Below are 27,869 nucleotides of genomic sequence, written 5' to 3' on the forward strand. Positions count from 1 at the left end.
CTGGATGCCCACTTGGTCCTTTAGAGTTGATAAAACATGCCCACATCCATTACCTCTGTGACCCTTTTATTCCACAAACATCCAGGGAGTCCGTCCTCTGTGCCCGGCATTGGGCTGCCTCAGGGCCATGGGGGCACATGGGAAATGAGACAGCTCTAGCTTCCAGGAGACTTCTGGGAAAGAGAAAAGGGGGAGCCATGTGGCCAGAGTTTGAACTGGACAGCCTGGGCCACGGTCAGGAGGAGGAGACAGCTTGGGCAAAGGCCCAGGAGATGGAGGTCTGGAGAGTGCTGTTTGAAGGCGGTTGGCCAGGTAGAGATGGGGGAAGGGCAGATTCCCTGGAGGTCTCCCAGGCCACTCAAGGAGGGAGTTCTCTATCCTGAAGGTACAGGGAGTCGGGGGGTGGGGGGTGGGGGGTGGGGTGGGAGGGGGACCGCCCTGCGGAAGAGGGCCACTACCAGATCCGGGTGCACAACATCACTCTGGGTAGAGAGTAGGTTGGAGGCCCAGTTAAGAGGCCACAGCAGCTGGCCGGGGGGACGCCCTGGAGGCCCTGGCTACAGATGTCCCAGCGGTTCATGAATTTCCTTTCTCATTGAAGAAACGGAGGTTCACACAGGTCAGGTGACCGACTGCCCAACACCAGTGGCAGGTTAAGGGATCTGGATCTGAGTTCTTCACGCTTGCTCAGTCCCCAGCCAAAGCTTTTCTTACCAACCTGAGCTACCTTCCAGGCCCCAAATTATACTAGTGAGTACAGTTTGTGAGGATACCTGCCGAGAGCTTAATACATGCCAGTTCTGAATGCCCAGCGTGCACTCATTCCTGTAGCCGCCCAACAAATCTAGGAGGTGAATACTTATTAGCATTCAGATGGGGAAACTGAGACACAGAGGGGTTAAGTAACTTGCCTCAGAGCACGTCACTGGTAAGCGGCAGAGTCAGAATTAGAACAAGGCAGCTACAGCCACTAAGCCCCCTGAACCATGGGGGTGGGGGACAGGGAATGGAAGCTTCCAGGACAGGGGTCAGAGGGCATGAGTTCTCGGAGGGGAGCAGAGGTGTGTGCATGCCCTCCGGAGCACTGATGGAATCTGCTGGAGCACAGAGGAAGCAGCTAGGCCAAGAGTCCTGAGACCAGAGGCTTAGGCTCAGCTCTGCCCTGAATATGCTGTGTGACCTCAGTCTACTCACACCCTTCTCTGGGCCTTGGGTTTTGTCACCTGAAGCATGAAACAAGATCTCCAGGCCGGCTCCCAGTTCTGCTGCTCTCACTCCTAGATGTACCGTCTACGCCACACCCCCAGACACTCCTAGACACTAAGGCAGGGGTGGGGCTAGAGATGGGGGCGGAGAGAGGGGGCAGTGGAGGGACCCACCCTCCTCCAAAAGCCTTGTAATTGCAGGAAATCTCCCCCCCCCCCGCCCCCACTGTGTCCCCCTCCAGGCCCGAGCTTGGGTTGGGAGGCAGGGAGCCCCACCCACCTCGTTTCCCAGGGTCTGCAGGGACCAGGCTCCCACCACACTCTCCAGAGACCGGGCCTTGTTTAAAAAGTGTCTCCTTTGGAGCCTGAGTCACTGGATCCCTGGGTGGTCTGGGGGAAACCACAGAGTTACTGCACGTACCAAGTACCGTGACTGGGAGAGGGGGGAGGGTGGCAGGTCCCGAGGCCACTTGGTGACCTCGGCCACTCAGTCGCTTCTGTCTGGGACTTGGTTTCCCCACCTATAAACTTAGGGGCTGGAGCTGGAGTTTCAGACCCCCATGAAGAGAGGCAGCTACGGGGTCTCTCTCGGACGCTCGAGGCCACCCAAGGACCACAGGGGACAGACCTACGAGCAAGACAGCTGTAGGGTTGATGCCCTGGGGCCCCAGAACTCAGCCCCTCATGCTGGCCGACTGCCCCTGAGGGACAGGCCCACCCCCACAAAGCCCATCACAAGCAGCACCCAGGAGGAGCCCCCTGCTGGCAACAAACACAGAGGGCTTCTTCCTTCCCCCAGGGAGCTCGGACAAAGGACCACACTGCTGTAAGCCTCATTTCTCCACCTGAAAAGGGAAAACAATCGAGACCATCGCTGCGGGCGCTCTCCGGTACACGAGGCGCGTGAACAGCTCTTAGCGTGCGCAGTAAGTGCTCGCAAACAGTGACTGCTAATAGTCACTGGCTTGAAAAGAAGAAAACCCAAAGGCCCTATCCTCACATGGAGCAGCGCAGCTCTGTGCCGTGCTTGAGGACGACCAAGGCCTGGGCAGTACGGGGGGCAGCAGGGGCACTCAGGCCGCAGGGAGGCGCAGGCCTGAGAGTGGCGGCATGGAGTGAAAAGACCTGGGCTGACGGGGGGGACCGGGAGAAAGCTCGGCCTATGTGGCTTAACTCCAGAATTGATGTCCTCCGCCTCAGCGGGGACCCTGAGAATCTGGAAGAGGGCAAAAGGATGTCACCTGCTGGTCTGCACTGAATAGACCCTGTGGTGGGAAGCAGGCAACCCAGGTCATGTCCAAACACTCACGGTTACAGGACTGAGGGAAACACTTCCCCGCTCTGGGCCTGTTTTCTCGTCTATGAAATGGGAGTGTTAATCCCTGTCCCTCCTGCTCCTGGCACTGGTGAGCACGAAGCGCTGTGAAGCCAGGATGGGTACAGGGCTCAGCCCACTTGTTGCTGCCTGCGGCCAGCTCATTTCTCCTGCTGGGAAGGCCCTACAAACAGCTTCCTAAAGGCCCATACTGACCACCTCCCAGGCCCACCCAGATACTAGCTCCCTCCCCTGCCACCCAACTGTCACCCCAGCTCCTCATCCGGACATCTGAGGGCCCCAGGCTCCCTCTCCAACCCCGGCCCTGTATTACCAATAGCTAGTACACACTGATGATGGGCCAGAAACTGGGTGATGTCCTTATTTCTCCCAATTCAAACCTACTTCCCAGGCTGGAACAGTTTTGAGCCCCACCTTATACCGCCTTATGGTAATACCAAGGCACACGGACAACTCTCAGGAGTGGCCTGTAACCGCAGACGCAGAACTTGAACGCAGGCACCCTGGGTCCAGCGCACGAGGGTCTGAAGACTACCCTCTCCTGCCTCCTAGGTGTTCCACGCAAGGGATGCCTCTTGGCTTCTGCCACTCCCTTGGTGTCACCGCTTAGCTCCTGTCCCCTGCGCCACCCCTAGCCTGTGGCTTGCCTGTGAGGACCAGAGCTGTCACACGCCCACAGAAATCGCTCCTGATTCCATCTTGCACTCTGCTAACTGCCTGAACCGAAGTGCCCCCCACACCGACCCCACACCAATGCCCCAGTAAGACAGGCATCCCCGATGGGAGTCTTCACGGCCAGGACTTAGGGTGGGGTGCCCTGGGGTGTCTAGCAGCCGACAATGCCAGAGGTGCCAGTATGCCCTGCTACAGGGACAGGATTGGCAGGGGTGGGGGAAGAGTCCATCAGTAAATAACTTTAGGGAACAAAGTAAAATGGTCTATTTCTTAGAGGTTTATGGTGGTCATGATCCCCATCTCTGGACATGCAGATTCTCGTGCGGTCCTTCCCACGTCGTTAGCAAGAACGGTTCATGCAATCCATAGAATATGGCGAAGCGACTGCAGGTCACTTCCGAGATAAGGTGACAGGAGGACAGCTTCGCTCATGGTCTCCCTCATTGGGATCCTTTGCTGTGGGGGAAGCCACATTATGAGTAGCCCAGTGGAGAGGCCTGAGTGGCGAGGAACTGAGGCCTCCAGGCAACAGCCACGTGAGTGAGCTTGGAAGTGGGTCGTCCTGCTCCAGACAAGTCTCAGATGACTGCAGCCCTGGCCGACAGCTTGACTACAACCTCACGAGACCCTGAACCAGAACCACCCAGCTGAGTTGCTCCTACATTCCTGAAACACAGAAACTGTGAGAGATAAGAAATGTTAGTTTCAAGCTGCTACGTTTCAGGATAATTTATTAAGCAGCAATAGATAATACACATGATTTCTCAGAGCACTTAATAGGCTAATGTAAATCTCCAAGAAAGAAGATACACAATGTAACATTCCCCTTAGCTATCTGGCCAAGGAAGCCTTCTTTTTTGAGTTTTCTCAAGAGAGAAGACTGACTTAATATGGCTCCGGTCCTACAATTTAATGTGACTTCTAACCCTGATCTGTTATGAGCTAGTCGCTTGTCCATCCCGAACCTCAACTCTTCCCTTTTATAGAGCAGAGAGAAACAACCTACCTTTGCACAGATCATGAATACACCCCAGATGGCCTAGCTCTGAGCTCTTTGGTGAGGGGTGGGAGAGTAGCTCGTCTAGATCCTAGAAGGAACTTCACCCTGGGGCTCAGGTGGGTTTCTGAAGGCGGTAGGTGAGCCCAAGGCCCACTAACTGTCTTTCTTCCCAGGCTACTTCCCCCCACAGTGGTCAGAATCAGTGTCTTCTTCTAGCTTGTGCATCTCCCAGTTCAGAGATGGGAGGCACGGACCTGAGCCTCCTCCATCAGACTGGGAGAGTTTATCCAGGATGGATGGCCCTATACCCTCCTTTCCCCCTAACACCCTCATCCTGTGGACACAATGCAGCCATGGGTAGGATGGAACAACAGAACCTTCTCTGGCCTCAACAGTAAACATATGCCCTTCCTCCCTTATTAATTTAGCCCCTCTACTCTTTACCCGGGAAGACACTGAAATCAAGTTTCAGTGTGCTGGATGGGCCAGAAACCCACCGAGGCCCTGCATGTCCCTCCTTGTTAGAAAGAAGACGTGGAAAAAAAAAAAAAAAAGCTATAATGCGAATACTTTATTATCAATGAGTGACTGGTATTAGCTTTTTGTCTGGGCATTAATATTTCAACAACCATACACCAACCCCAGGCTTCTCCACCTAGCTCTGCTGTATCATTTTCTTAAAAAAGAAAATAAAATAAAATAATAAAGAGGAGGAAGGAGGAGGAAAGAAAGAAAATATATTTGTATTGGAAAGAATTATAAGCCAAAGTGCGTCTTTCTTGTTTTGTCCATATACACACATTGCACCATACATAAATAATTACATTGTAAAAATGACTCCATAATTACAAGTATAATATATATTTCCATATAATATATAAAACTTTATATTAAATCTAGGTAGATGATATTTGGGGGGGGGGGGAGTCTCGTCCGTGGTGGTGGTCAGGGGGCTGTGTCTCTGGGCGGCGGGGCAGGTGGCCGCCGCTATCTGTGGTTGTTGAGTAGGACCTCCAGCCAGCAGGGGCAGGAGGTGATGAACTGCCGTGAGTAGCACGGCCCCCAGCCCTTGGCGAAGCTGATGCGGACGCTGTTGGGGTCGTAGGGGCCGTCGGCGGCGTCCGGCTCGGGCCCCTGCTGCAGCAGGCCCGAGCGCTCGAAGTCGAACACCTTGATGGAGTAGCCGGGCGGCACCTTGCGCACCACTAGGGCGCGGCCGCCGGGCGCGTCGAGCGTGGGCGAGTTGACGAAGATGGGGTGCTCGCCGCGGTTGTAGGCCCACACGCCGTCGGGCTCCTTGCTGAGCAGGATGCCGAAGCCGATCTTGCTGCGCGTGCGCCGCACCGACTCGCTGCGCTGCTCCAGGTTGAGCTGGCCCAGGCAGAAGCCGCTGCCCTGAGGTAGGTCGTAGAAGATGCTCACGGCCTGGTCGTACACCGCGTAGAGGCGGCCCACACGCGTCCGGTGCTCCCAGTAGGCCACGCTACACCAGTGGCTGGGCTTGGTGGCATCCGGAGACATGCTGGCGTCTGCGGGGCAAGCACAGGGCAGGGGGGTGTTAATGGGGGGGGAGGGGAAGGCGGCACTGCGCCTGAACAGTGGGGGCTGCAGCATTCCACAGACACGCGGCCACCGACCGTTTGCCAGCTTGTCCTCAAGGAAGGTCACTCACAGCAGAATAGCGCTCCACAAGCACAAAGGGTGTAAACAAAGGTTAGGAGCCTACACAGAAGGCAAGGCACCTACTGTGTGCTGGGTGCAAAGGGCACACAAGCATGAACCACACCCTGCTCCTCCCCTGTAGAATTTTCCAAACTGAAGCCAGCAGGACAGGGACAGCCCTCCCACACCCAAAGGAAGGGCTGAACATGAGCACCTATAATGTTCCAGGTGCTGCACTTCTGACTCTACGTCTGACCTCACTGGGTCCTAATCACTCCGTGACGAGGCCACCTTCTCATTTTACGGACGAGGATCCAGGACACCAGCTGCCTGCCCAAAGGCCACAGAGCTAGTGAGCGGCACAGCCAGGATCCGGACCAGCCAGTCTAAGCCTACAACCTGAACAGAGTGGGGTTAAGCTATCAGGGGACATTTCACCACTCGGAGGGGACTCGGGCAGAGGAAGGCATGATGGCGTAAGGGAGTGGGCCCCCAGAATCCCTTCCAGCCCCCAGAATGTTCCTAGCCTTGGCCTTGAGGATGACGCCTCGTCTCCCGGGAACCCCTACCCCCCACCTCTCAAAGTGGCAGGACATGCAGATTTTCACCAGAACTGCAGCCCCTTCTGTGAGAAAGAGAAGCTGAGGGTCTCTAAGTATTAAAGAAAGTCGCCCCACCAGCGCTCCAGAGTTCACCAGCTCTCGCAGGTGTGTGCTGCTCCTCCCTGGGCCTCAGTTTCCCCATGGACAGCGAAGGGGGTGGCCTGGATGGCTGGAATCCCTTTCCCCTGCAGCTTGAGGCATTTCTGCAGGTCTGAATGAGCAATTTTCTGACACCAGACTTAGGACCACCCAGAGGCCAGGGCCGGTCTTGAAGGGCAGCCCCGTCTTTACTGCTCTCGTGTGCGGCCAGCTTCTCCGATTCTGAAGTCTTCTGACATCTGGTCTTTCCTTTGAGCTCAGAGCTCTGAGGAGCAGGTGGACATCCATGACTGCCCTGGGATGTGACGTGTCCCCACACAGCCCGTGCAGGGGGCTCATGCACAGAGGGGAGAAAGTTCTCCTGAGAATGTGACGGGAACCCAGCAAGGCGCTTTATGACCCGGCTTCTCCAAGAAGAACTGATCAAAGTCCAACCAAGGAAGAAAACACTGCTAACAACTTCATTCAGGAGCCTGGGTGGGGCCAGCTCTGTCTGCCTTCAGCTCAGCCCCTCCTAGAAGCCCCAGAACAGCAGGGTGGCAGGGGCCCCTCACATCTCTTGGGTGCTGGGAGGCCTGCCTAGCCACCTAGCAGGAAGCTGGCTACCCAAGGGGCCTCCCGTAGGCTGCCAGTGCTGCTGAGGCCTTGGGCTGGGCAGAGCCTCCAAGGGCGTGCCCCTCACCCTCCGCCTGGTGTGAAGGTCCCAGACATGGGTCTCCAGGCCACTATATTTGCCTTATAGTCTCCATCCAGGCCCTTCCTGGTTCTGGCCGATGGGACCTGGGGTGGGGGCAGAAGAGACCCTGATCCTTGCCCTCAGCTGATTCACCCCTTGGCTGGCAGCTCTAGCCTGTGGTGGCATAGGGCAGGCACCGGGCCAGTCCCAGCAGGTGGACAGTTGGGAACACTCGAAGCCACGGACCGTCTCCCCGTCCATCCATGTGGCACAGGTCTGGGGAGTTCCCAAGAGAACAGGGCTGGGAAAGCAGTGCTGTCCCAGTCTGGCCACAGAACCCCAGTACCAGCCTTCTAACGACCAACAAGAGCACATAGGGTGTGCTAGACAGAGGAGGGGACCAAAGGCTCTGTGCCTGGGAGTGCCGGGCGACAGGATGGGCAACACACATCACCAGATGCCCTGTGTGAGCTAGGCACCCTCTTCACAACAGCCTTGGTTCACTCCTGGTACCATCCCATTTCACAGGTGAGGAAACTGAGGCCCAGAGGGGTGCCATTAACTGGTCGAGAGTACGCACGAGTGAGTGCCAGAGCCAGCATCGGTGCCAGGCCACACTCAGGGCTGAAACCCATGCACGAAACAAGTCCCTTCCCTCCTCTAAACCTTAGTTTCCCTATTTGTAACCAGACTGCTCTCGGTCTGGGTCCTAGAGGTGCTTAGCCGCTGAGTCACTCCCCGGCCCAAGAACGAAAGGACTCACTGAGTGAGGGTTACTGCTCTCCCCACCTTTACAGATAAGGCTCAGGAGGAGGCCACCCAGTTGTAAAGTGGCGGCTCTGCCCCAGGGTGTAGCCACTCCATTGTAAAAGGCAAAGGAGCAGTTTGGCAGCCAGAGAGAGAGAGAGAGAGAGAGAGAGAGAGAGAATGTGTGTGTGTGGTGCGTTGAGGGGGGAATTTGAGAGTAAAGAAAGTGGGGGGGGGCATTTCCTACCCTGCTCTTCTCAGCTCCTCCCACTTGAGCCAAGCCAAATGCCCCTCATCATTTACCCCCACCTCATCAATATCTAGCCTTGCTCTAGCACTGCTCACAGGATGGGATCCTGGGCTTGGGGAGGTGAACCCCACGGAGCTGCCCTGGGCCCTGGCCTGGCCCAGCTGTCTGGCTCACGGACACTGCCTGGGAGGCACCCTTACCTCCTGCAGCCTCTCTCTCTGTGCACACTGAGTAACACTTCATCACACCTGGGCTCCTGGCCAAGTTTTCCAAATTCCAGGAGATGGACTGCTGCCTCCAAGAAGCCCTCTCTGATCTACATCCTTCAGTGTACCTACAGCCTTCAATGCAGCCACTCCCTGTGCCTGAGCAGGTATCTGCTGTTGGCCAGTGCCCCTGGCTGGTCTAGACTTTCACAAGTGGATACATTGCTTAACAGAGGGACTGTGAAAGTACGAGGTTCCTATTCTTTTGTCAGGTGCGGACTTACTCAAAACCCTGAGACTGGAGCGTCTGGGTGGCTCAGTTGGTTAAGTGTCTGACTCTTGGTTTCGGCTCAGGTCATGATCTCATGGTTTTATGAGTTCAAGCCCCACATCGGGCTCTGTACTGACAGTGCAGTGCCTGCTTTGGGTTCTCTCTCTCCCTCTCTTTCTGCCCCTTCCCCACTCGTGGTTCCTGTCTGTCTCAAAATAAAGAAGTAAACTTTTAAAAATTAAAAAAAATAAAACCCCCAAGACAATTTATTACCAGTAGCACAAAAGAAAGTATAATTTGATACTAATAAAATAGATAGGACCTAAAACAGAAATGTAAAAGTTTATACAATTAGAGTATAAGTAATTTTCTTATTTCTTTCATTGTGGACCAATGAAAATGTAGTCCTAAGACTCTCCTGTGGGAACCATTAATTGAACCGAATGTCCTTGTGCCCCAAAGATGGCACCCCAGGGGGGGACAGGGTGACTCACCCCCACACACACAGCAGCAAATAGCAGACCTGGGACCCAAACCTGAGACACCAGAATTCTAATCTAATGCTTGTCACAGGAGCCAAAGGGTTTCAGAGTGAGACAGACCTAAGTCTCTTACCAGGGACAAGCTGCTGTGTCCCCAGGCTTCAGTCTCCCCACTTGTAAAATGGACTTATTCATAACCCAGTGCCACATTTATATAGCCCTTCTTTGGATTTTTCTGGGAACTCCAACAGCAGATCAACTGGGTGCAGAAAGAAGCAGCTGTCCGTTTATTGGCCCCAGTGCTGGCCCTAACCCTTCAAAGGCCGGGGCTCCCTAGGGGTGGGGGGGGTCATGACCCAGGGTCACCACCATGGCAGGGTACGAAAGGGCAGTGGATGACAGTGTCCCTCACAAGGTGTAGACCACTGTACCAGTGTGAAGGTTTAGCTCCTAGCCTAGAATGTGAGGGTAAAGAAAGGTGATCACACATGTAGGAATGACGAATGGAGCAAGGAATAACTGAATCTCTAGAACAAAAGCGAGTGCTGCTATGGCTTTGTTCACATACACACACACGGATTCAGGTCTCATGCAGGGGGACCGACACAAGCTGATGTGCTCACTGCCAGCAAGAAGCCAGGCGCCCCCAAACCTCTGCCCTTCCCACAGTGCTGGGGCCCCATTCCACTGCCACGCTTCTCATCCTCAGCAGGGCTGCCACTCAGGGTGCAAGGGGACAGTCTTTTGCAGAAGATCTTTTTCTCCTCGTGGCTCCAAGGCTGTGGTCCCGCCATCAACCCAATTAGGAACCAGCTCCTTAATTGCAAATAAATACCAGGGAGTCAGACCCGAGTGAACAACATCAAAGATGACCGCGCTCTGACCGAAACTCCTGCTTACTACCCCCTGCTTGGTGCCTGGCCTAGTTCCCAGCCAGACTCTGGGTCCCGGCTGGGAGGGCTCTCGGGGGAGGAGGAGAGGAGAGGCATGGTCTGGCGCTCTGTCTGGGGCAGACCTGGCAGAGTGTCCCCAGGCTGTGTGTGTGGGGGGGGTGTCACGGGTCCAGTCTCCAGGCCGGCATCAGGCGGCTCCTCTTCCTTCTCCGGGCCTCAGGCCTCCCCTCTGAACAATGAGTTCGAAAATTTCGGCGATTTAGTAAATGTTCACAGCAATTCTGCTTGCAGTCATCCAAACCTGGCAAATAGCTTGGTCACTGTCCATCAACAGGAGAATGGATGTCATGGACTGAATATTTGTGAACCCCCGAAATTCATGTATTGAAATCCTAACCCCCAGCGTGATGGTGTTTGAAGGCGGGGCCTTTGGGGGTGATTAGGTCATGAGGGTAGAGCCCTCGTGAATGGGATTAGTGCCCCTACAAAAGAGACCCTAGAGAGCTCCCTCACCTCTTCTGCCCTTCTGAGGACACAGCGAAGAGTACGGCCATCTGTGAACAAAGTGTTGGGCCCTCACTAGGACGCCAAAACTGCCAGCACCTTGATCTTGGACTCCCCAGCCTCAGGACCCGTAAGAAACACTCATGTGTCCGGGTGTCTGGGTGGTTCAGTCGGTTAGGCATCTGACTTCAGCTTAGGTAATGATCTAGTGGTACATGGGTTCGAGCCCTGTGTCGGGCTCTGTGCTGACAGCTCGGAGCCTGGAGCCTGTTTCAGATTCTGTCTCTCCCTCTCTCTCTGCCCCTCCCCCGCTCATGCTCTGTCTCTCTCTGTCTCAAAAATAAAAACTATTAAAAAAAAAAAAAGAAAGAAACATAGTGTGTTGTTCAAGCCACCAGGCTGTGGGATTTCTGTTACAGCAGCCCAAACAGACTAACATAATGGACACACAATAGTGTTACATCCAGACAATGGAACACGACTCACCAATCAAAAGGAACCGACTATTGAAATATAGAACACGGTGGATGGATCTCAAGTGCACTATGCTAAGCGAGAGAAGCCAGACACAGAAGATCTGCTGTTTGCCTCTATTTATATCACATTCTTGAGTAGACCAAACTAACCTCCAGTGATAGAAATCAGAACAGGGATTACCTCCGGGACAGGGAAGGGGGGTGGTGGAACGTTCTGGGATGACGGAAATGTTTCATGTCTCCATCGGTCCAATGGGAACTTGGGTGTACTCACTGTCAAAACTCATCGCTTGTACCCTGAAGGGCTGTGCATTTCGTGGTAGGTATGATGCCTTGAAAGAAAAGGCAGGGAATGGAAATGCGCCGCTCGGCCAGCTCCCTGTGGCTGTCATAGAGGGGCCTCAGCAGGGCTCTGAGGTGGCCCAGGGGACAGCCCCTGTATTTCCAGACTGGGCAGGGGCGGCCCAGCCTTGGCGGTGCCTACATTCCTGCCACCAGAGGGTGGTGGACGCCTGCGGTGGGCAGGAGGAGACGGGCCGGCCACAGGCCCTCTCCCCTGCCCTGAAGCCAGCCCCTCCGATGGCTGGCATTCCTTCCCCTTGGCCTCTCTGCCCCGTGAGTGTGCTGCGAGCCCAACATGTAATTTTGTGGGGGTGCTGGGGCACCAGAGGGGCCGAGTGCAGCCTGGGGGAGGCGGCAAGAATTGCAATCCTAAGAAAAGCCTTTAGCTTCTTCGAATCAGCAGTATTCTGTCAAAACACAGGGCAGGAGCGTTCCTGTGTGCTCCCCCGTGGGCTGCGTGCTCCAAGAGCCTGAGCACACGCAGTGCAGCTTGTTTTCCTCGTGATCCCCCCCTTTCCTTTGGCCAAATTGCCTTGGATCTGACCATCCTGTGAAGGGAAACAGAGATGTGCCCAGATTCAAGTCTCTGGTCCCTTAGACTGGAAGAGAGCTAAATGGGAAGGCCCAGAGCATTTGCAGGCTGGGCCCCGAGTCCTCCCAGTCTCCAGAGGCTTGGCCGGGCCGCCCATTCTCCTCCATGTTCAAAGCCGCTGTTACTGCCTCACACCCCCTTGGGACCACAGCAGCCTGGCTGCCTCTCCCAGGGCTGGATGGACAGGACCGCCCCAGCCACCCCTCCAGTGAGCACAAAGCAAGGGCAGACAGACCCAGACCCCACTGAGAGCCAGGAAGGGAGACTCCCGAAGCCCAGAGAGGTGAAGCCATGTGCCCACGGTCACCCAGTAAGCTGGTGGCAGAGCCGGAGAAGAATCCCAGAGGCTGGTTTTTCCATTCCCCTCTCCACGGGCCACACTGGGGCCTCCTGCGCTCCTGGAAAGCTCCTTTCTTCTGTCCCATGCCATGCCTGTGGCTTCAAGTTCCCGTCCAACGGGCAGCTTTTTCATCTGCGGCTCCCAGGCCTGGGAGTAATTACGTGGCCCTGCATCTGGTTAACCTAACACCCCTTTAAAAGCCTTGTTTGCCCATTAGATAAGTAGTTTTTGTTATCAAACTTAAGGGGGGAAAAGGAGTTTCCACTTAACCTTCCTTTGTCATTTTAAGCTGCAGAAATGGCTTTGGGTTTTGCAGAGATGCAGCATTAATTAGAGGCTCTTTTTTTTTCCTTCCTTTGTTAGGGAGGGGGGAGACCCGTCCTTTATCCACTGGGCTCTGGCAGTAAAAGCAGAGAAGGAATGTGCACGGGGCCATGTTAATGGTCAACAGCTTAGAACGAGCCTCTCTGCTGAACTCTTTCCAAAAGCAGGGCCCAGCTGACAGGAGTTTCCTCTTATTCACTCCCACTCGCCCCTCCCCACCCCCCACCTCAGCTCCAGCACCTTTGGCTCCTAGAGGAAGCCAGGCTTCCAAGAGGAAGTTCCTAATCGGTCATTACATCACGGGCGGTCTGGCCACCGTGGCCGCCTGCACAGGGTCCACCTCAGGGGCTCTTTCAGTGGCTGGTCTCTGGGCCCGAGGGCCATGCTTACCACCAGCTTCAGACATGAGGCCAGCCAGCTGCTCCACTGGCTCTCGGATTTTTACCCCAAGACAGGGAAGAGACGGCCGTGCCAAGGGGGAGTGACAGCAGGGAGAGAGGGAGGCCACGAAACACACAGTCCATGGGGCCAAAATTCACCATTCTGCAGATGGAAAAACTGAGTCCCAAAGAAGAAAAGTGACTGCGCCAGGTCATGGTGGAAACTAGCCATACAGCGAGGGCCCATCGGGTCTTCCTGCTTGTGACGATCAGCCCTGCCACTCATCAGCTGTGAAATCCTGGGCAAGTGGCTTTACCTCCCTGGACCTCAGTGTCCTAAGCTGTAAAACGAGGATGCAATCATTGCTTACTTCATAAGACTGTTGAGGTTCATTTCAAGGGCATCAAATATGCCTGGTTCAAAGTAAGCACTCCAGAGGTGCCTGGGGGGCTCAGTTGGTTAAGTGTCTGACTTCGGCTCAGGTCATGACCTCACGGTCTGTGGGTTCGCGCCCCGTGTCGGATTCTGTCCTGACAGCTGGGAGCTTGGAGCCTGCTTCGGATTCTGTGTGTGTGTCTCTCTCTCTCTGCCCCTCCCCCACTCGCAACTCTCCCTCTCTCTCTCTCAAAACTAATTAAACATTAAAAATAAATAAATAAAAGGAAATAAAAATAAGCACTCCATAAATAGCTATTATTATTTCTAGTAATATTATTACCACCGTACATCCTTATCCCCTCTATATCACTTGCAGAAATTATTTAATCGACTGAGTCAGCTATATAGTTCACAAAGATATTCACATTAGGTAATAATATCTACAAAGATAAGATATACCAATGGAGTTGAGAATCAAGGAGAAATAGTAGTAGTAGTAGTAGTAGTAGTAATTATAATAAGCCAGCCAATAATAGTAATTAGTAATAATAATATACCAGCCAACATTTAACGAACCTTTACCAAGTGTCAGGCCAAATATGAAGCACTATAAATGTACTATTTCGACATACTGTCAATCCTGTCATTCCCGTTTTAAGATGAAGGAACCGAGGTCCGGAGGTCAGGTTAACGTGTCCACAGCCCTGATCTAGGAAGTGGCAAGGCTGGGATTTGAACTCACTATTGTCTAGGCTTAGAGAAAGGGGAGGAGGTCTGCAGGGTGATGGCACAGGCACTGAGCTACCACAGCCCAGCCCAGTCTACTCCACGCTGGCACAGGAAAGCTCTATAAAGACTGGACGTTAAAAGGGGTCCTCAGATGTGCAGTGTGGGGGCCACCTCCCCACCACATGCTGCCCACCTTACCATTACCAGGAGGGCAGTGGGGTTTTCAGAGAGCAGGCCTTACCCTAACTACTGATGGCCCCTGACACAGCCCCGCAGACACATATACTTTCTTGGTTTTCAAGGATAGGTTCTCCCACACCATCCTTCCAAAAGCCAGTGAGCATTTCCTTTTTTTTTTTTCAACTTTTTAAAAATGTTTGTTTTTGAGAAAGAGAGAGAGAGACAGAGTGCGAGCAGGGGAGGGGCAGAGAGAGAGGGAGACACAGGATCTGAAGCAGGCTCCAGGCTCTGAGCTGTCAGCACAGAGCCCGACGCGGGGTTGGAACTCCAGGAATAGTGAGCTCATGACCTGAGCCCACCGCTTAACTGACTGAGCCACCCAGGCGACCCCCTCCTCCCCTGCCACGCCCCATGAGCATTTTCTAGATGCTGCAGCCAGGAATGGTCTTGGAAAAGGGCTGCTAACCCTGGATGGGTCCCTGGCTGGGTCCCTGGAGGTGTCGGGAGGGGCCGGGCGCCCCGGGCTCTGCACCCATTCTGTCTGTAGAAACCCCCAAGTCCAGGAGATGGAATCCTCCCCCTTCTCAGAGGACAGCCCCCAAGGTGGAAAGGCCACACAGCACTGCAGCGTAGGAATCCTGACCGGCTGGCCTGACACTCTCTGCGGGCCCTTTGTGCTGCCTCGCCTGCTCCCTCAGCGCTTTGGGGTGGCCCTCAGAGCGCCCGCCTGAAAGGGTTGAGGAGGGCTGGGGGTGTAAGGATAGTCCATGGCCATGGCCGCAACCCGCCTTCCCTAGGGAAAGGCCTGCGGGCCCTACAGGAAGGCGCCCTGACCCTGGTCCGCCTGGCCCCGCGTCTCCAGCGGAACAGAGTGGCGGCCTGGGCTGCGGTACGTAAGGTTTCCACTCCTTTCATCTTGTGCAGCATTCAAACAAGTCCTGCCAAGTCAGCGCCGTGAGCCCCGCTGACAGAAAGCAAGCTGCCACCCGGCCCTAATACCCAGGCCTTCTCGGCATCCCCTCGGGTCTCCCCAGGACCTATGGCCCCAAGGGGGACAGGGAGACCCACCAGGGGAGGACATCCAGGGCCCTGCTGCCCACAGCATCCGCCTCGCCCTGCTGCCCCGGCAAGATTGTCGCAGGCTCCCTGCACCCAGGGAGCACTAGCTTTTCTCCCTGGGCCTCAGTGCTCTTCTTACTTACACTCTGTGGCAGCTCTGGGCTCTGACAGGCACCCCAAGGCTGCCATCAGACTGGGGGACCGGGCTCTGCACCAGAAACTCCGGTGCACTCGCCCAGACTGGCCTGGCCCTCGTACGGGAACTCAGACCACTCAAGCCAGAGGCGAAGACCTCAGGGGAGCAGGGCAGGGACCGAGCTCGGGTGGGAGAACTTTGCAGACAAGTGTCCCGCCAGGGAGAGACTGCGATAAGCGGCTTATAGAATCAGCCCATGTTTTCGAGAAGGAACCAGTTTCTGCAACAAAAGCCTCTGAACTTTGCTCCCATTCCGAGTCCCCTTTTGTCTTATCACAGAGTCGGACTCGGAATTATGTTTGTTTGTTTTCTTACCCAGAGACCTACTGGGGTGGGAAAGCCTTGCTCTTCATGGTGCCCCTGGAGAGATTCTAAAATAACACGACGTATGCAAGATCATAAAGCTGGGCACCTCGGTCCCCAGGAAAGAGGTGGCAGTTTTGAGAAGGGAAGGTGCCCCCAAATCCTCCCCGCCTGCAGGTGGGTACTGCTGATGGCCAAATGCCTGAATTCACACACAAGGCAGGCCCCTCCCGGCCTTAGGGGTTCTTGGTCAGCTGAGTCTGCATTTTTATCTTAAGGTGCCATCATTCGCTGATTCAACCCAACCTCGACTTCCCTGTTGAATCCGGGACCACAGAGAATAGCATTGGCCTGCTGGGGGTTCAGATGGGGACAGCATGGGCATGTGGCATTGGGGCAGGGATGAGGGCCTGTGGCAGATGGCAGTGTGCTTCAGGGAAGTCCATCTCTGGGCACATTCCTGCCCTGCAGGCTCCCAGAGCTGAGACAAGTGGGGTCACCTCTACTTTTATTTCCCAAAGACAACTGGAGTTTTACTGGCAAACCTCCTGCCCCAGACTTCTACTTGGACCCAGTGTAACTCCATAAAAGCAAAAGTACTTCAAAACTGCCCTCAATCAGCCTGTCTCAGCTCTCAGGGGCAGGAACCCATCCTGGGATGGAAACATCTCAAGGAATCATCAGGTGAGGCCCCCACAGCCTCACCCCTCGAATTCCTGGCCTCACCATCTCCTGCCACTGAGGTCCCCTAGCTCCCTGTCCCTCGAACATCCCACTCCGAGTGTCTTTTGTCCAGCCTACTCCCACCTGATCTGGCAGGCTCCTGACACCACAGGCCTTGAGGAGGTGAACTGCTGCAAATCTAAACAGCTCCACCAGGGTGTCTCTATCTCTGAGAGCCAGGACCAGCTACCTACTTCGGGGGCTCAACACCAAATGAAAACGCAGGATTCCTTGTTCACAAAACAGTCAGGATTTCAGTGGTGAAGGCAGAGCATTAAGATGAGCAGAGGCCCCTTCTGAACACAGGTCCTGAGTGAGGCACATGTCACATACCAAGAAGGTGGCCCTGCGGAGTGCTGGTTTCTCCTTGCAGAGTACCTCGCTCAAAGGGAGTGAGTGAAGGGCCCAACAACATTTTCCTGCCCTCATCCCCGCCATTGGTCAGACTCCTGCTCAGCCATCAAGACCCCGGTGTCACCTCCTTTGGAAAGCCTTCCTCAGTCCCTGGGTATGACCACATTCTATTTGATCCTGTCAAGAGGGCACGTGTCTGCACCCTGTGCACCTCCGTGCAGGCTCCCCAGGGACCCCTTCTCCCCTGGGACCTGGCACTGTGAATCTGACGGGGAGCTCTCAACAGTGGGGCACCCAATGAATTTAACGTCTGAGAGCTGGGAGGGCAGCTGGGAAATCTATGGGTTCTCCCTGGGTTTGAAATGAGTAAGCAGCAGTATCATTTCCATTTAACAGGTGGTAACACTGATGCTCAGAGGCCAGGACACCGAGGCAGGGAGGCAGAGGCATTGCTCCCACCTGCTGAGCCTCATGATGCAGTATGACCAATGGAATCCCAGATGAGCTCACGATGGGCAAGCCTTGTTTCAGCGGCTAAAAAAAAAAAAACAACTCCTACAGCTTTAGAGTCATCTGTCTGGCAGTGGGGGTGGATTCAGCCTCTCTGGCTTGCTAAGTCTATGAGGGTGAAGGGAACAGAGGGCATGGCTCTGAATGGAAGAGCCAAAGAACAGGGTGGGAGGCTGGATTTCTTATTTGCAGAGCTCTCAAAAATAAGCCTTGTCTAACACCAGCCTGTGCATGTTTACCAACAAGACAGGATCGTGTGACCTTTGCAGGTCAAACACACCTGCCTCATTTGTTTAGGATAAACACCCCGAAATTAAAGCACCAGGGGCAGGGGCATTCAATTCACAAATAATCCTCGTGTTAAATCCGTTTCTTTAAGATACCCTTTTATAACACAAAGTGCGTAAGCCACGCCTCTTGAGTGAATGCAAAATCCTGCCTACCGGGTTTTCTTAATATGAGGGCTGCCTGAATCATTCTTGTATATTTCTAGAACAAACAGGAGTGCTTTGTAATAGGCAAAAGGCTAATATTGACTGGAGAGATCATTAAGCTACAATTAAATACTAATATTTGCTGTAAAGAATGCAGTAACATGAGATTTAAATGTTCCCTGCAAAAATGTTGCAAAATGACCCACCGGCTTGGCAAAAGCTCACCCTTGTGACCAGGTCTCCTGTTTGTGGCTGGGCTACTGTGTGCAGCTTAAAGCAGTTGAAGCTGCCGGTGCGTCCCTGCCCAAACTCCAAGCTGCCTGTAAAGGGCTGGCTTGTTTGATCTGGGGCAGGAGGTGCAAGGGAGGGAGCCAGTCGGTCTGTCCGTCCCATCAGGCTAGCAGGTGGACACAGTCCCACAAGACCCAGCCCCATGCTTCAATGCCAAGTCCAACACTGGTGTCTGCAGCAGAAGGAGGCCAAGCTTGGTTCCCCAGTCCCTACAGCCCGAGTCAAGAAGGTGGCTCTATCCACCCCCAATCAGTGGGGGATGGAGGGATGCTGTTTTAAACTGTGGAGGGCTTTCCATTCTCCAAGCCCATTCGTTCGTAAGTGACCCATTTTAGGCTATGGAATCTGAAGCTCAGAGAGGTGGGGTGACTGTCCTGTAGTCCTCAAGGGTTAACAAGGATGGAGGATCAGGGCTTGTCTGTGTCTTCTACTGTCACTGCCCCCCACCAGGCACTTTGGGAAGGTGAGACATCACCTCAGTAACAGTTGTGTGTTTCTTAAAATAACTCCTCAGCCTGTGTCTGAATACGCATGGGCACCCGCTGTGGGATTCCAGTCAGTAACTCATCAATAACACGAGAGCGAGGGGCAGAACTGTCAGCTGTGATTCTACTTGGTCTCCCACAGCTGGCTTTTCGGCTAAGAGGGACACATGGCTTGTTTTCCAGGATCGAGTGCATAACACTTGATTTCTTCTAGAATAGACAAGAAGCCCAGGGAGACATCTGGGCTGGACCCGACTGATGGCAATGCCCACTCCGGAGGGCTGTTTGCAGACCCGGGGGGTCTGAGTGGTAGTGGGAGAAAGGAGTGCCTTTCCTGGATCATGGGCAGCCACGAAGGGGCTCCTGGGGAAGGAGGCTGAACAATGATGTCTCTCTAGTAAGCAGCACACACCTAGTGTATGTGTGGCCTAGCAAACAGTGGCAGAGATTTGCTAAGTGATGACTCTGTTTACAGTTGCTGCCGGCACCCTTTGCCATTGCTGGGCTGTTCCTGAGGCCTCCCCCCAGTCATCCCAGGGTGGGGGTCCAGCTGCTGCTAAGCACCTGCAGTCTAACACACAGCATCTCATTTAACCCTGAGAACAATCCCAGGTATAATCTTACAGAGGACGAAATAGAGGCTCAGGGAAGTTTAAACCCCCTGCCCAGGGTCACACAGCCAACTGGTGTGAATTTGAACCCAGGGCAGTCAGAGTCCACACCCACTGTTCCTTCCATTCCTCCTCAAAGAGCGTGTCCCAGTGGGCACTTGACTCCTAGCCTAGACCCCGCTCCACCAGGAGGTCGATGCGGTCCCCCTCCCTGCCATCTCCCACGGGTGTGACTCCTATCTCATATCTCCTCCACCAGGACTGGCGCCGGCCACGCTGCACCCCCATCCCCCCCACCGTCCTCTCCACTCCCAGTGGGCACAAATGGCCCTCCAGGCCGCCAGCGTCTGCATTCCTGGAGCACATGCCCAAGTTGGGCCCACTAAGGAGGATCCCAAGTTATTCAGCCCATAAATCATGGCCATTGTGAATTTCCCTTTTAGCCATAGGCAAAGTCAAACTTTTCCTTCCCCCACTGCAGTTAACCACTCTTTGTTCACTGTATCTCTGCAGCTCCGCCTGGCTGGGGGCCAGCTCTCAATTATTAATTAATCTGGGAGGCGCAGGTTGCATTCCTGGCCACCTAACCACTTCCTCCTCGGTCGGTAGGGGAGCTCGCAGGCCAGGCCTTTTTAGTTCTATCACACGTCGCACAACATCCCAGCCCTATCTTGCGGCCAAGATAGGACGCTTAAAACCAGAGTTACAAATACCAGGAGAAAACCCAAACACACAGGAGTGAGTCTCCTTTTCCAGCTCCAGCCCCACCATAAAGCCACGCCATGCCTCGGTTTCTCATCTGCGCAATGGGGAGGCGTTCCCCCGACATGCAAGGCTACTGTCTGGGTGCAGAAAGGGGTAACTGGTGAGCCCTCCCCTGAAAATTCTCACGAGCCAGAAAGGGAGACATCAAGACTTGAAGCTGAGGGGTCATCCGAGGCCGGGCTGGGCAAGGTGCCGCCTCTAATCCCATCCTGCTTTATCATCGCTGGATGAGGGCAAATGACAGGGCGCAGGTGAGCTCAGGTTTACTAAAGCCATTCAGGCGCCTGCAGACATGGTGACAAAGAGGGTGTGAAGGGACAGCCCTGTGACAGTAGGGTCCACTTGTGAGATCAGAGCACAGTCTCCTAGTATCAGTGCTGCATCCTTGGGCCAAGTAGCATAGTTTTTTAAATGTTTATTTATTTGTTTTTGAGAGAGAGAGAGAGAGAGAGAAGACCGAGAAAAGGAGAGAGAGAATCCCAAGCAGCCTCCTCGCTGATAGGGCAGAGGCCTGTGCAGGGCTCAAACTCCCCAACCGTTGAGATCGTGACCTGAGCCGAAATTGAGAGGTAGACACTTAATCGGCTGAGCCACCCAGGTTCCCCCCAAGTAGGATCTTTAATTCCTAGTTAGAAGTAATGCTGAAAGGCTCACGCCAGTGCTGCCTGGCTAAATATCAGCGCGTGAGACCAGTGAAGGACAAAAACAGTAGAGGGAACACATTTCAGATTATAAAAAAGGAGAAAACATTTGTTGTTGCCGGAAACTGCCATCAAGTATCCCGTGGTCGTCTTCCTCCTCTTCTCCTTCCTCCACCAGCCCCATCCACACCCTACAATCTGTCAACTTGACTCAGAGTGTCCACAGGCCAGTCAAGCTCTGGGGACACCACCTTCAGGTGTAGCCTAGGAAAGACCTCTGAAGTCTCATGCTTTATCTACTGCATAACATGTCTGCTTTTGATCTGATAAGACAAATGATTTTTCCCCCTCCCCAGAGTCTTCCTATAATATTGACACTCTGGGGAGGAAGGGACACTTTGGGCTTCCCTTACCCTAAGCACTGAGGCTTTGGGATAAAGCACGCATGCTGCCAAGATAAATTACTGTGCACATACAATGAAGTACCATTAATTAAGACTCATAAATCCAGAGTTTGTAATAATTCCGAAAGCAGCTGGGTTGAAGTTTAAAAAAAAAAGTTTTGATAAACAAATGCAAAATATAAATAAGGTTCAGGAGAACTGTTTATCCTACCAGAACTATATAAACAACCAGCATACCAATTACAAATCGCTCCTATCTGTTCACTGAAGCACATCTCCAAATGACCTCCAACAGGAAACATTATCCGGGTAGCATCACAGTATTTGAAAATCACAAAACTTGGTTTCTTAGACAGCGGCCTTCCCAGTCGGCCACCGTCCAATCTGCCTGCACTGGCGAGGAGTCCCCGAGTTGTCACTTTTCCCTTTCTGTGTGCCTGGGAAGGAAGCCGCTTGGACGGCTGAACCCCCCACAGCGCCCCAGGGTCCTTCAGCAGCTGCCCAGGAAGCAAAGTGGTCCTCAGCTCGGGCACGCCAACTTGCCACCCAGATATCTCCGTACCCATCTTAAAGCAGCAGCGTTTCTAGGGCGTTGGGCCAGGGGATGCAGCCAACTGGGGCATGTGCACGTGAGAGAGCAGGTGGGGAGGGGCCCTGCCCCGTGTCGAAACCCCTCAGACATCAACTGCAGTAGGTGAACCGAGGCCGTTGGTGTTGGTCGTGGCCTCCTTGGTGGCTTACAAATAAACCAGGCTCCATGGTTTCTCTCCCTGGGAGGCAGCTGCATTTTCAACTCCGGGGCATCAATACTGCTTTCTGGGGAGCAGGCAAGGTGGAGGGGCCTGCAGATAAGCACAGGGAGCGTGGGGTGGCAGGAAGAGGCCCTGGGCGAGGTTGGGGAGCCGTCAAGCTGAGAGGGTGTGTTGGTCCTGGCCCGCGAGGGCCAGACTGCGAGGCCCCAGAGAGGCGGGCAGTGGGCCAAGCTGGAAATACCGAGGGCTGCTCCAGCTCAAGCAGACGGCCCTGCCAAGTCGGGGAGGCGGCACTGACGGGGGAATGGCAGGTTCCGGCCGGGCGGGTCCCCAAGGCCACCGAGTCAGGAGCAACCGCCTGTGTCTCCGGGCACGTGGGGGCGAGAGCCGTGCCAGGGAGACCCAGAGCCGCCAGTCTCCCTGGGGTGCCTCTGTCCTGGCGCTACCCTGCAGCCCGCCAGCCTAAGGACCCCTGAGGAATGTGGAGCCCCTCCGAGTGGCACTGACCTTGGGCAGAGAGTCAGGCCCAGCCTCTAGGCCAGAAGATTTTTCTTCTCCCTCCACCTTTGGGCTCCTAGTTTTGCAGGGGCCCAGCAGACCCCCACCCTGAAACCATCGCCCACATGGGGCCTGCTGCTACTGGCTGGTAAGCATTTCAGACACCTTCTGGATCACTAAGACCTTGATAGCATCCGCTGGGTGATGGAACCAGGCTCAGAGGGGCTCCCAAGGCCTCTCTGCTGTGTCCCTTCAGGCAGGGAAGCCAGGCATGCCGGTGGATTCTTTCTCTCTGCTGCCTCAACTCTCCCACGTCTCCCTCTTGGGCTTCAAAAATTGCTCTCAGTGAAGACCCACAAAAACACCCTGCCACCAGATGGACAGTCTGCTGCAGACGCCGTGGGCTCTGTAACTGACCCACAGTTTGTTCAGAAGGATCTCTGTCCATACACCGGGAATCTGAGCGTGACTCGGTCCAACCCTTGCCCTCCTCTTGGCCTTCACCATCCAACTGGTGGGCGGACCCACTTACTTCCAAAGACTCACCAAGAACTATATCCTAGCAGCTCACTCCCGCCAGCCTGAGCACCTCTTCCCTTACCATCACGCCCCCTCCCGACTGCTCCCAGACACCGGAGCTGCCCTGCCCAGGCACCCCCCCAAACATGTGGAGCTCCACCCTGAAACCCTGAAAGCAAATTCCCTGAGGGGAAAGAGTGGGTCATATGTTTTCAGGAACCACTCATTGTGGGTTTGGGGTCCGGCCAGCAGAAGGGCCACGGAGATGCAAGCAGCGCCCTCGCTGAAGAGGCTGGGTTTCTCCCCGGTGCTCACTGGACGCCTACTGTGTACAAGGGTGCAAGGACAAGGGCCCCCTGGAAGAGTCATTGCCTCTGTGGCGAGGCAAGTGCTGGAGGCCAAGGTGGGTAGAAAATGACGGAGATGTCAAAGGAAATCAGAGAGACTCTTGTTTTTGTAAACATCATTCCTTCTGGTCAGCTCCAAGTTATTTAGTGGGCTCAACACACATATTTTTTTTTCCCCTCAAACCAAAATAGCCCTCCCTAAGACTTCCAGTCTGAGGGGAGTAAAAGAAACAGCATAAACATTCTTTGCAGTGGGCCTACAGGAGGTGAGCACCAGCCTGGGCCTGTAACTAACTGCAAGCCTGTGCAAAGCCCCGCCCACTGTGAGTTCTGAGGGTCGGTTCCCTGCTCCCCATTCAAAATGGGCCCTCTCGTGTGGGGAAGCCGCCCGCCACACCCGAATGGGTCCTGTGAATGTCTAGGAGTTGATGAGGGGGGATGCCACTCTTGGATTGGTAGAAACTCTGAAAATTACAGAGTGCTGGGGAATGTACGTTCTAACAGCAACATCATGCTTATTTCAAAGAGTGACTTAGAGGAAGTTAGGGGAAATCAAAGACTTCTTACGGCTAAATGTGAGGGCCCTAGACCACTGAGCTCAACCCCTTCCCTTTACAGATGGGGAAACTGGGGCTCAGAGAGCAGGAATCACTTGCTAGAGGTGAGGCAGCAGGGCCGGGCCTCACAGTGAGGGCTCCCCGTCTCTGAGGAAAGACTCAGTCCTCAACACCATCGGGCTCAAGGAACAAATACCCTGATGAGGCCGGCCAGCACGAATTATTTTTGCAAAGGGGTCTGTTTGTTTGTTCTTGTGGGTAACAGGGACAGTCCTTCCTCGCTTTGCTGTCGGAGCAACCCCCCGCCTCTGCCTGAGAAGTGACCCGCCCCGGCTGGCCGGCACCACCACAGACTCTCAGGCAAAGGATGTGCGTTGCAAAAATGGGGCAAAGTTTCCTATTCTGAAGATAACATTGTAAGACACAGGAAGTCTGCGAGCAGAGCCTGCGTTTCCAGAAAGGTCTCTGCACACCCATTCGCAACCGCTTCCATTGTACACGGTTTCTAGAGATTCGAGGCTGGGGGGGGTGGGGGAAGAGGCCTGGGGACAGGGCTGCGGAAGGGGTCACCGTCACTGCCAGGTAAGGGTCCGGAGAGGGCTTCCCAGTTCCCCAGGCTCCCTGGACCTCTCTGCAGTGCAGACCCGATTCCGAGGGCCAGCTTCCTAACCTGAAAACTAAAAGGGTTAAAAGAGTTAAAAGAGTTTCTCCTACTTTGGGCCCTTGAGTCCAGATTCCCAGGCCCCACCCCTGGAGATTCTGATTCATGGGTTCTGGGTGGAGCCCCGGGGAATCTATGTTTTTCACAAGATTTAAGGGACCCCCTTTCTGGCTGATAGGTTATGATCCCACGAGCGGAGGGTTCAACAGCCTGGCATGGTAGTGAGAGAGCTGGCTTCTTCGAGGGAGGAATGACAGGGGCAGGAAGAAGACCAAACCAAAGGGACTTCCAAGCATTAGACGGATGTGGCGGTCCCAGCGCCAGGCTGGGGGACCGGCAGGGAAGGCGACACTCTGGAGCCACCGCGGATGGCCCTGACTCAGTGCGTCTGGGTGTGTTTGAGGACACAGCCTCGGGTCAGTGTGCGCCTCCACGTGAGATGCGGAATCGAGGACCTCGGTTCAAATCCAAGCTCTGTCACAACCTAGCTGTGTGTCTGTGACAGATGGCCTTAAGAGCCTCTCTATGCCTCGGGCTCCCCATCCGTGAAATGGGATCAAGAGCACCTACAACAAAGAATCGTTGGATGGAGCCTTCTGTACTAATAGCTGACGCGTCCTAGAAGCTTACCAGGTGCCAGGCACACCTAGTTCCCATAACAACCCGAGGAGGTAATATTACGAAGTGCCCTGTTTTACACACCAGGAGGAAAACTGAGGCCCCCTAGCCAATCCAAGGTGATGTCAGGATTCATAAACATTCAGTCCCACCTCTGTGCTCCCAGCGGGTGTGCGGCAGGCAGGGAGCTCTCCAGGGACCCCTTGCCTGGAGCCGTGGCTGGCCCTGGGGTGCCAGCAGACCAGATACACCTCCGCCCTCAGACCTCCATGTCCAGGGGAGAGAGAACACAGCTAGAAGAGAGCATTGCAATGCTCATTTATAAATGAAGGGCGGGAGGCAAAGAAGGGCAGACCCCCCCCCCAAGTCCATCCAGGGGAGAATGACAGCCGCGTGGGAGGGGGTGGAAGGGATGGGGAAAGAAAGCGGTGCTCCAGGGGCGAGGAATGGCCTGGGCCATGACACTCAGGCAGAAGACGAGGAGGCAAAAACCAGTCTTCTGTGGCCAGATCACACAACACAGAAGGGCTCGTGGAGGAAAAAACAAAACAAAACAGCATACAGAGGCTGGCTAGGGCCAGACCACACAAGATCTTGAATATCCAACCGGGGTTGAGCACTTGTGGTGTGGACAGAGGGAGCCACGGAAAGGTGGTGGGCAAGGAGGGTCAGGGTCCTGACAGTTCCCTACTGTTTCACGGGTGCACACCCCACAAGACCACTATTAGCTCATTAAGGGCAGGAACCCTGGCTACAACTGGGTGTGATTAATAAGAGAGGACAGGTGGATTTTATAAGTGGGAATTCTAGGACTGTACAAAGCACCCAGCGCTGAAGATATAGAGCTTTTTTCCCTGGTCTTTATTTGTCAAGCCTGTTTAGAGATAAGACAGACTACTCTAGTTTTAAAAATCTAAAGGGTGAGTGAAGACCTGATATAGTACAAGGAGACAAGCATCTGTATATAGTGTGTGTGCATATATATATGTATGTGTGTGTATATGTATGTATATATATGTTTACGTATGTGTATATGTTTGTGTGTGTGTGAATATGTATATATGTAACTGTATATATGTATGTATATGTGTGCATGTGTATATGTGTATGTACGTGTATACGTGTATGTGTGTATATATACATATATGTGTGTTTATATCTATATCAACAGGTTTACAGTGTTCATAATTCTTTGTGTCTCTGTCCACTGATCTGTCAGCTTCTGAAAGCTTTATACTGTGTAATAAAGTCCTATTCTTCCGAGGGTTTGTCAAATTCTCTTTTAATTTCTATCTTTGATTTAGATATTTCAAAGCTATGCTGCTAGGTGTATAAAGGTTCTTGATTATGATATAGGTCACTGACCATTTTCAGCTTTGGCCTAAGTCAGGGGTCAGCAAACACCAAATCTGGCCCACCACTCATTCTGATACATAAGGTTTTACTGGAACACAGCCACGCTCGCTGTTTTATGTGCTGTCTGTGGAAGCCACCACGGCAGAGTGGGGCAGTGGGGCAGAGACGGCACAGCCTGCCAGGGTGACCCTGTTTATTATCTGGTCCTTTACAGGAACGTCTGCCAACCCTGGGTCCTTGTAAAATGCTGCCTTTTTGTTCCTTTTAATGATCGTTGCCTAGAATTCTATCATCTCATATTAATATTGTTTTACTTGCTTTCTTTGTGTTTCTTAGTGTGTTATCTTGTCTTTTCCACTCTCTGTAAGGTTCAACCTTCCCATTTAGTTTGGTTTAGGTGTCTCCCTCCCAGATACATACAGTTGAGAGCTTTTGTCACATTTTCTGTCACTAGTGTTTGGACTTGCCATATTGTTATCTGTGGTGTTTTGTTTATTTGTTTATTTTAATGTATCATGTTTTGTTGTTTAGAGTAGTTAACTCCCAGGAGGAAAGTGGGGGGCGGGGGGGGGGGAGAAAGGAAGACTTCTGCTATCAGTGTATTTTGAATTTTATGTAAAGAGAATATAGCTCTATTACTTTTACAATAACACATTATTTTATTTTTAATTTTACTTGAGGAGGGGGGAGAGGAGAGAATAAGTGAGCAGGGAAAGGGGCAAAGGGAGGGAGAGAGATAGAGAATCTCAAGCAGGCTTCATGCTCAGCATGGAGCCCAATGCGGGGTTTGATCCTACAACGCTGGGATCATGACCTGAGCCGAAATCAAGAGTCAGTCACTCGACCCACTGAGCCACCCGGGCGCCCCCAATATATATAATAACAAAGAAGGGTTTTAGAGAACCAAGCCTCATGAACATACAAGGATCCGGATGATGAATTCTTCAGTCAACAAAAGTTCCAGTCACACTTTCCTTCCCACCACCTCCACCCGCAGACAAAAAGACAACAACTTGATATAAATGGAGTTTCTATAATGTGCAGTTCTCTTCAGGGAGGGCCCCGGCCCTCTGTCAGACTGACCAGAAGCTGGGAGACTGCTCCCTGAGGTCACATGTGGCCGAGGCTGCCGTCCCTCCCCTCCCGGGCTGGGCCATCTCCACGTTTCCAGAGGGCCCAGTCCCCGGTGCCCGGCCCGCTGCGCTCCCCGCGGCTCTGCTGTCCAGCCAGCACTTCCTGCAGCGCGGCGGACATTCCGGCATCCAGGGCGTGTGTGCGGAATGCGTGCTGGGGACCAGGCTGGCCCGGCGCCCCCGGCGTGGAGCCGCCGCCCCTGCCCTCCTGCCCGCCCCACCCCCGGAAGGGCTTTCGGCCCCCTCCAGAAGCAGGGGCCAGACCCAAGATGGACCAGTCCCCACGCTGGGGCGTCAGGGGC

General features: G+C 54.0%; 1 protein-coding gene across 2 annotated transcripts in view; it reads right to left on the minus strand.

Annotated features, from left to right (window-relative positions):
* Positions 1-4,767: 4,767 nt before the first annotated feature.
* The window catches only part of SMAD6 (SMAD family member 6), a 76,111-nt gene continuing 53,009 nt past the window's right edge, over positions 4,768-27,869 (minus strand). For both annotated transcript variants that reach the window (XM_039220088.1, XM_039220077.1), the window contains one exon: positions 4,768-5,745. In XM_039220088.1, the coding sequence (XP_039076019.1) occupies positions 5,204-5,745 (542 nt within the window). In that variant the 3' untranslated portion in view covers positions 4,768-5,203. The remainder of the gene's footprint in view (positions 5,746-27,869) is intronic.

Source organism: Hyaena hyaena, unplaced genomic scaffold (genome assembly GCF_003009895.1).
Source record: "Hyaena hyaena isolate Hyena2069 unplaced genomic scaffold, ASM300989v1 scaffold_15, whole genome shotgun sequence".
In the NCBI taxonomy this organism is placed as follows: Eukaryota; Metazoa; Chordata; class Mammalia; order Carnivora; family Hyaenidae; genus Hyaena; species Hyaena hyaena.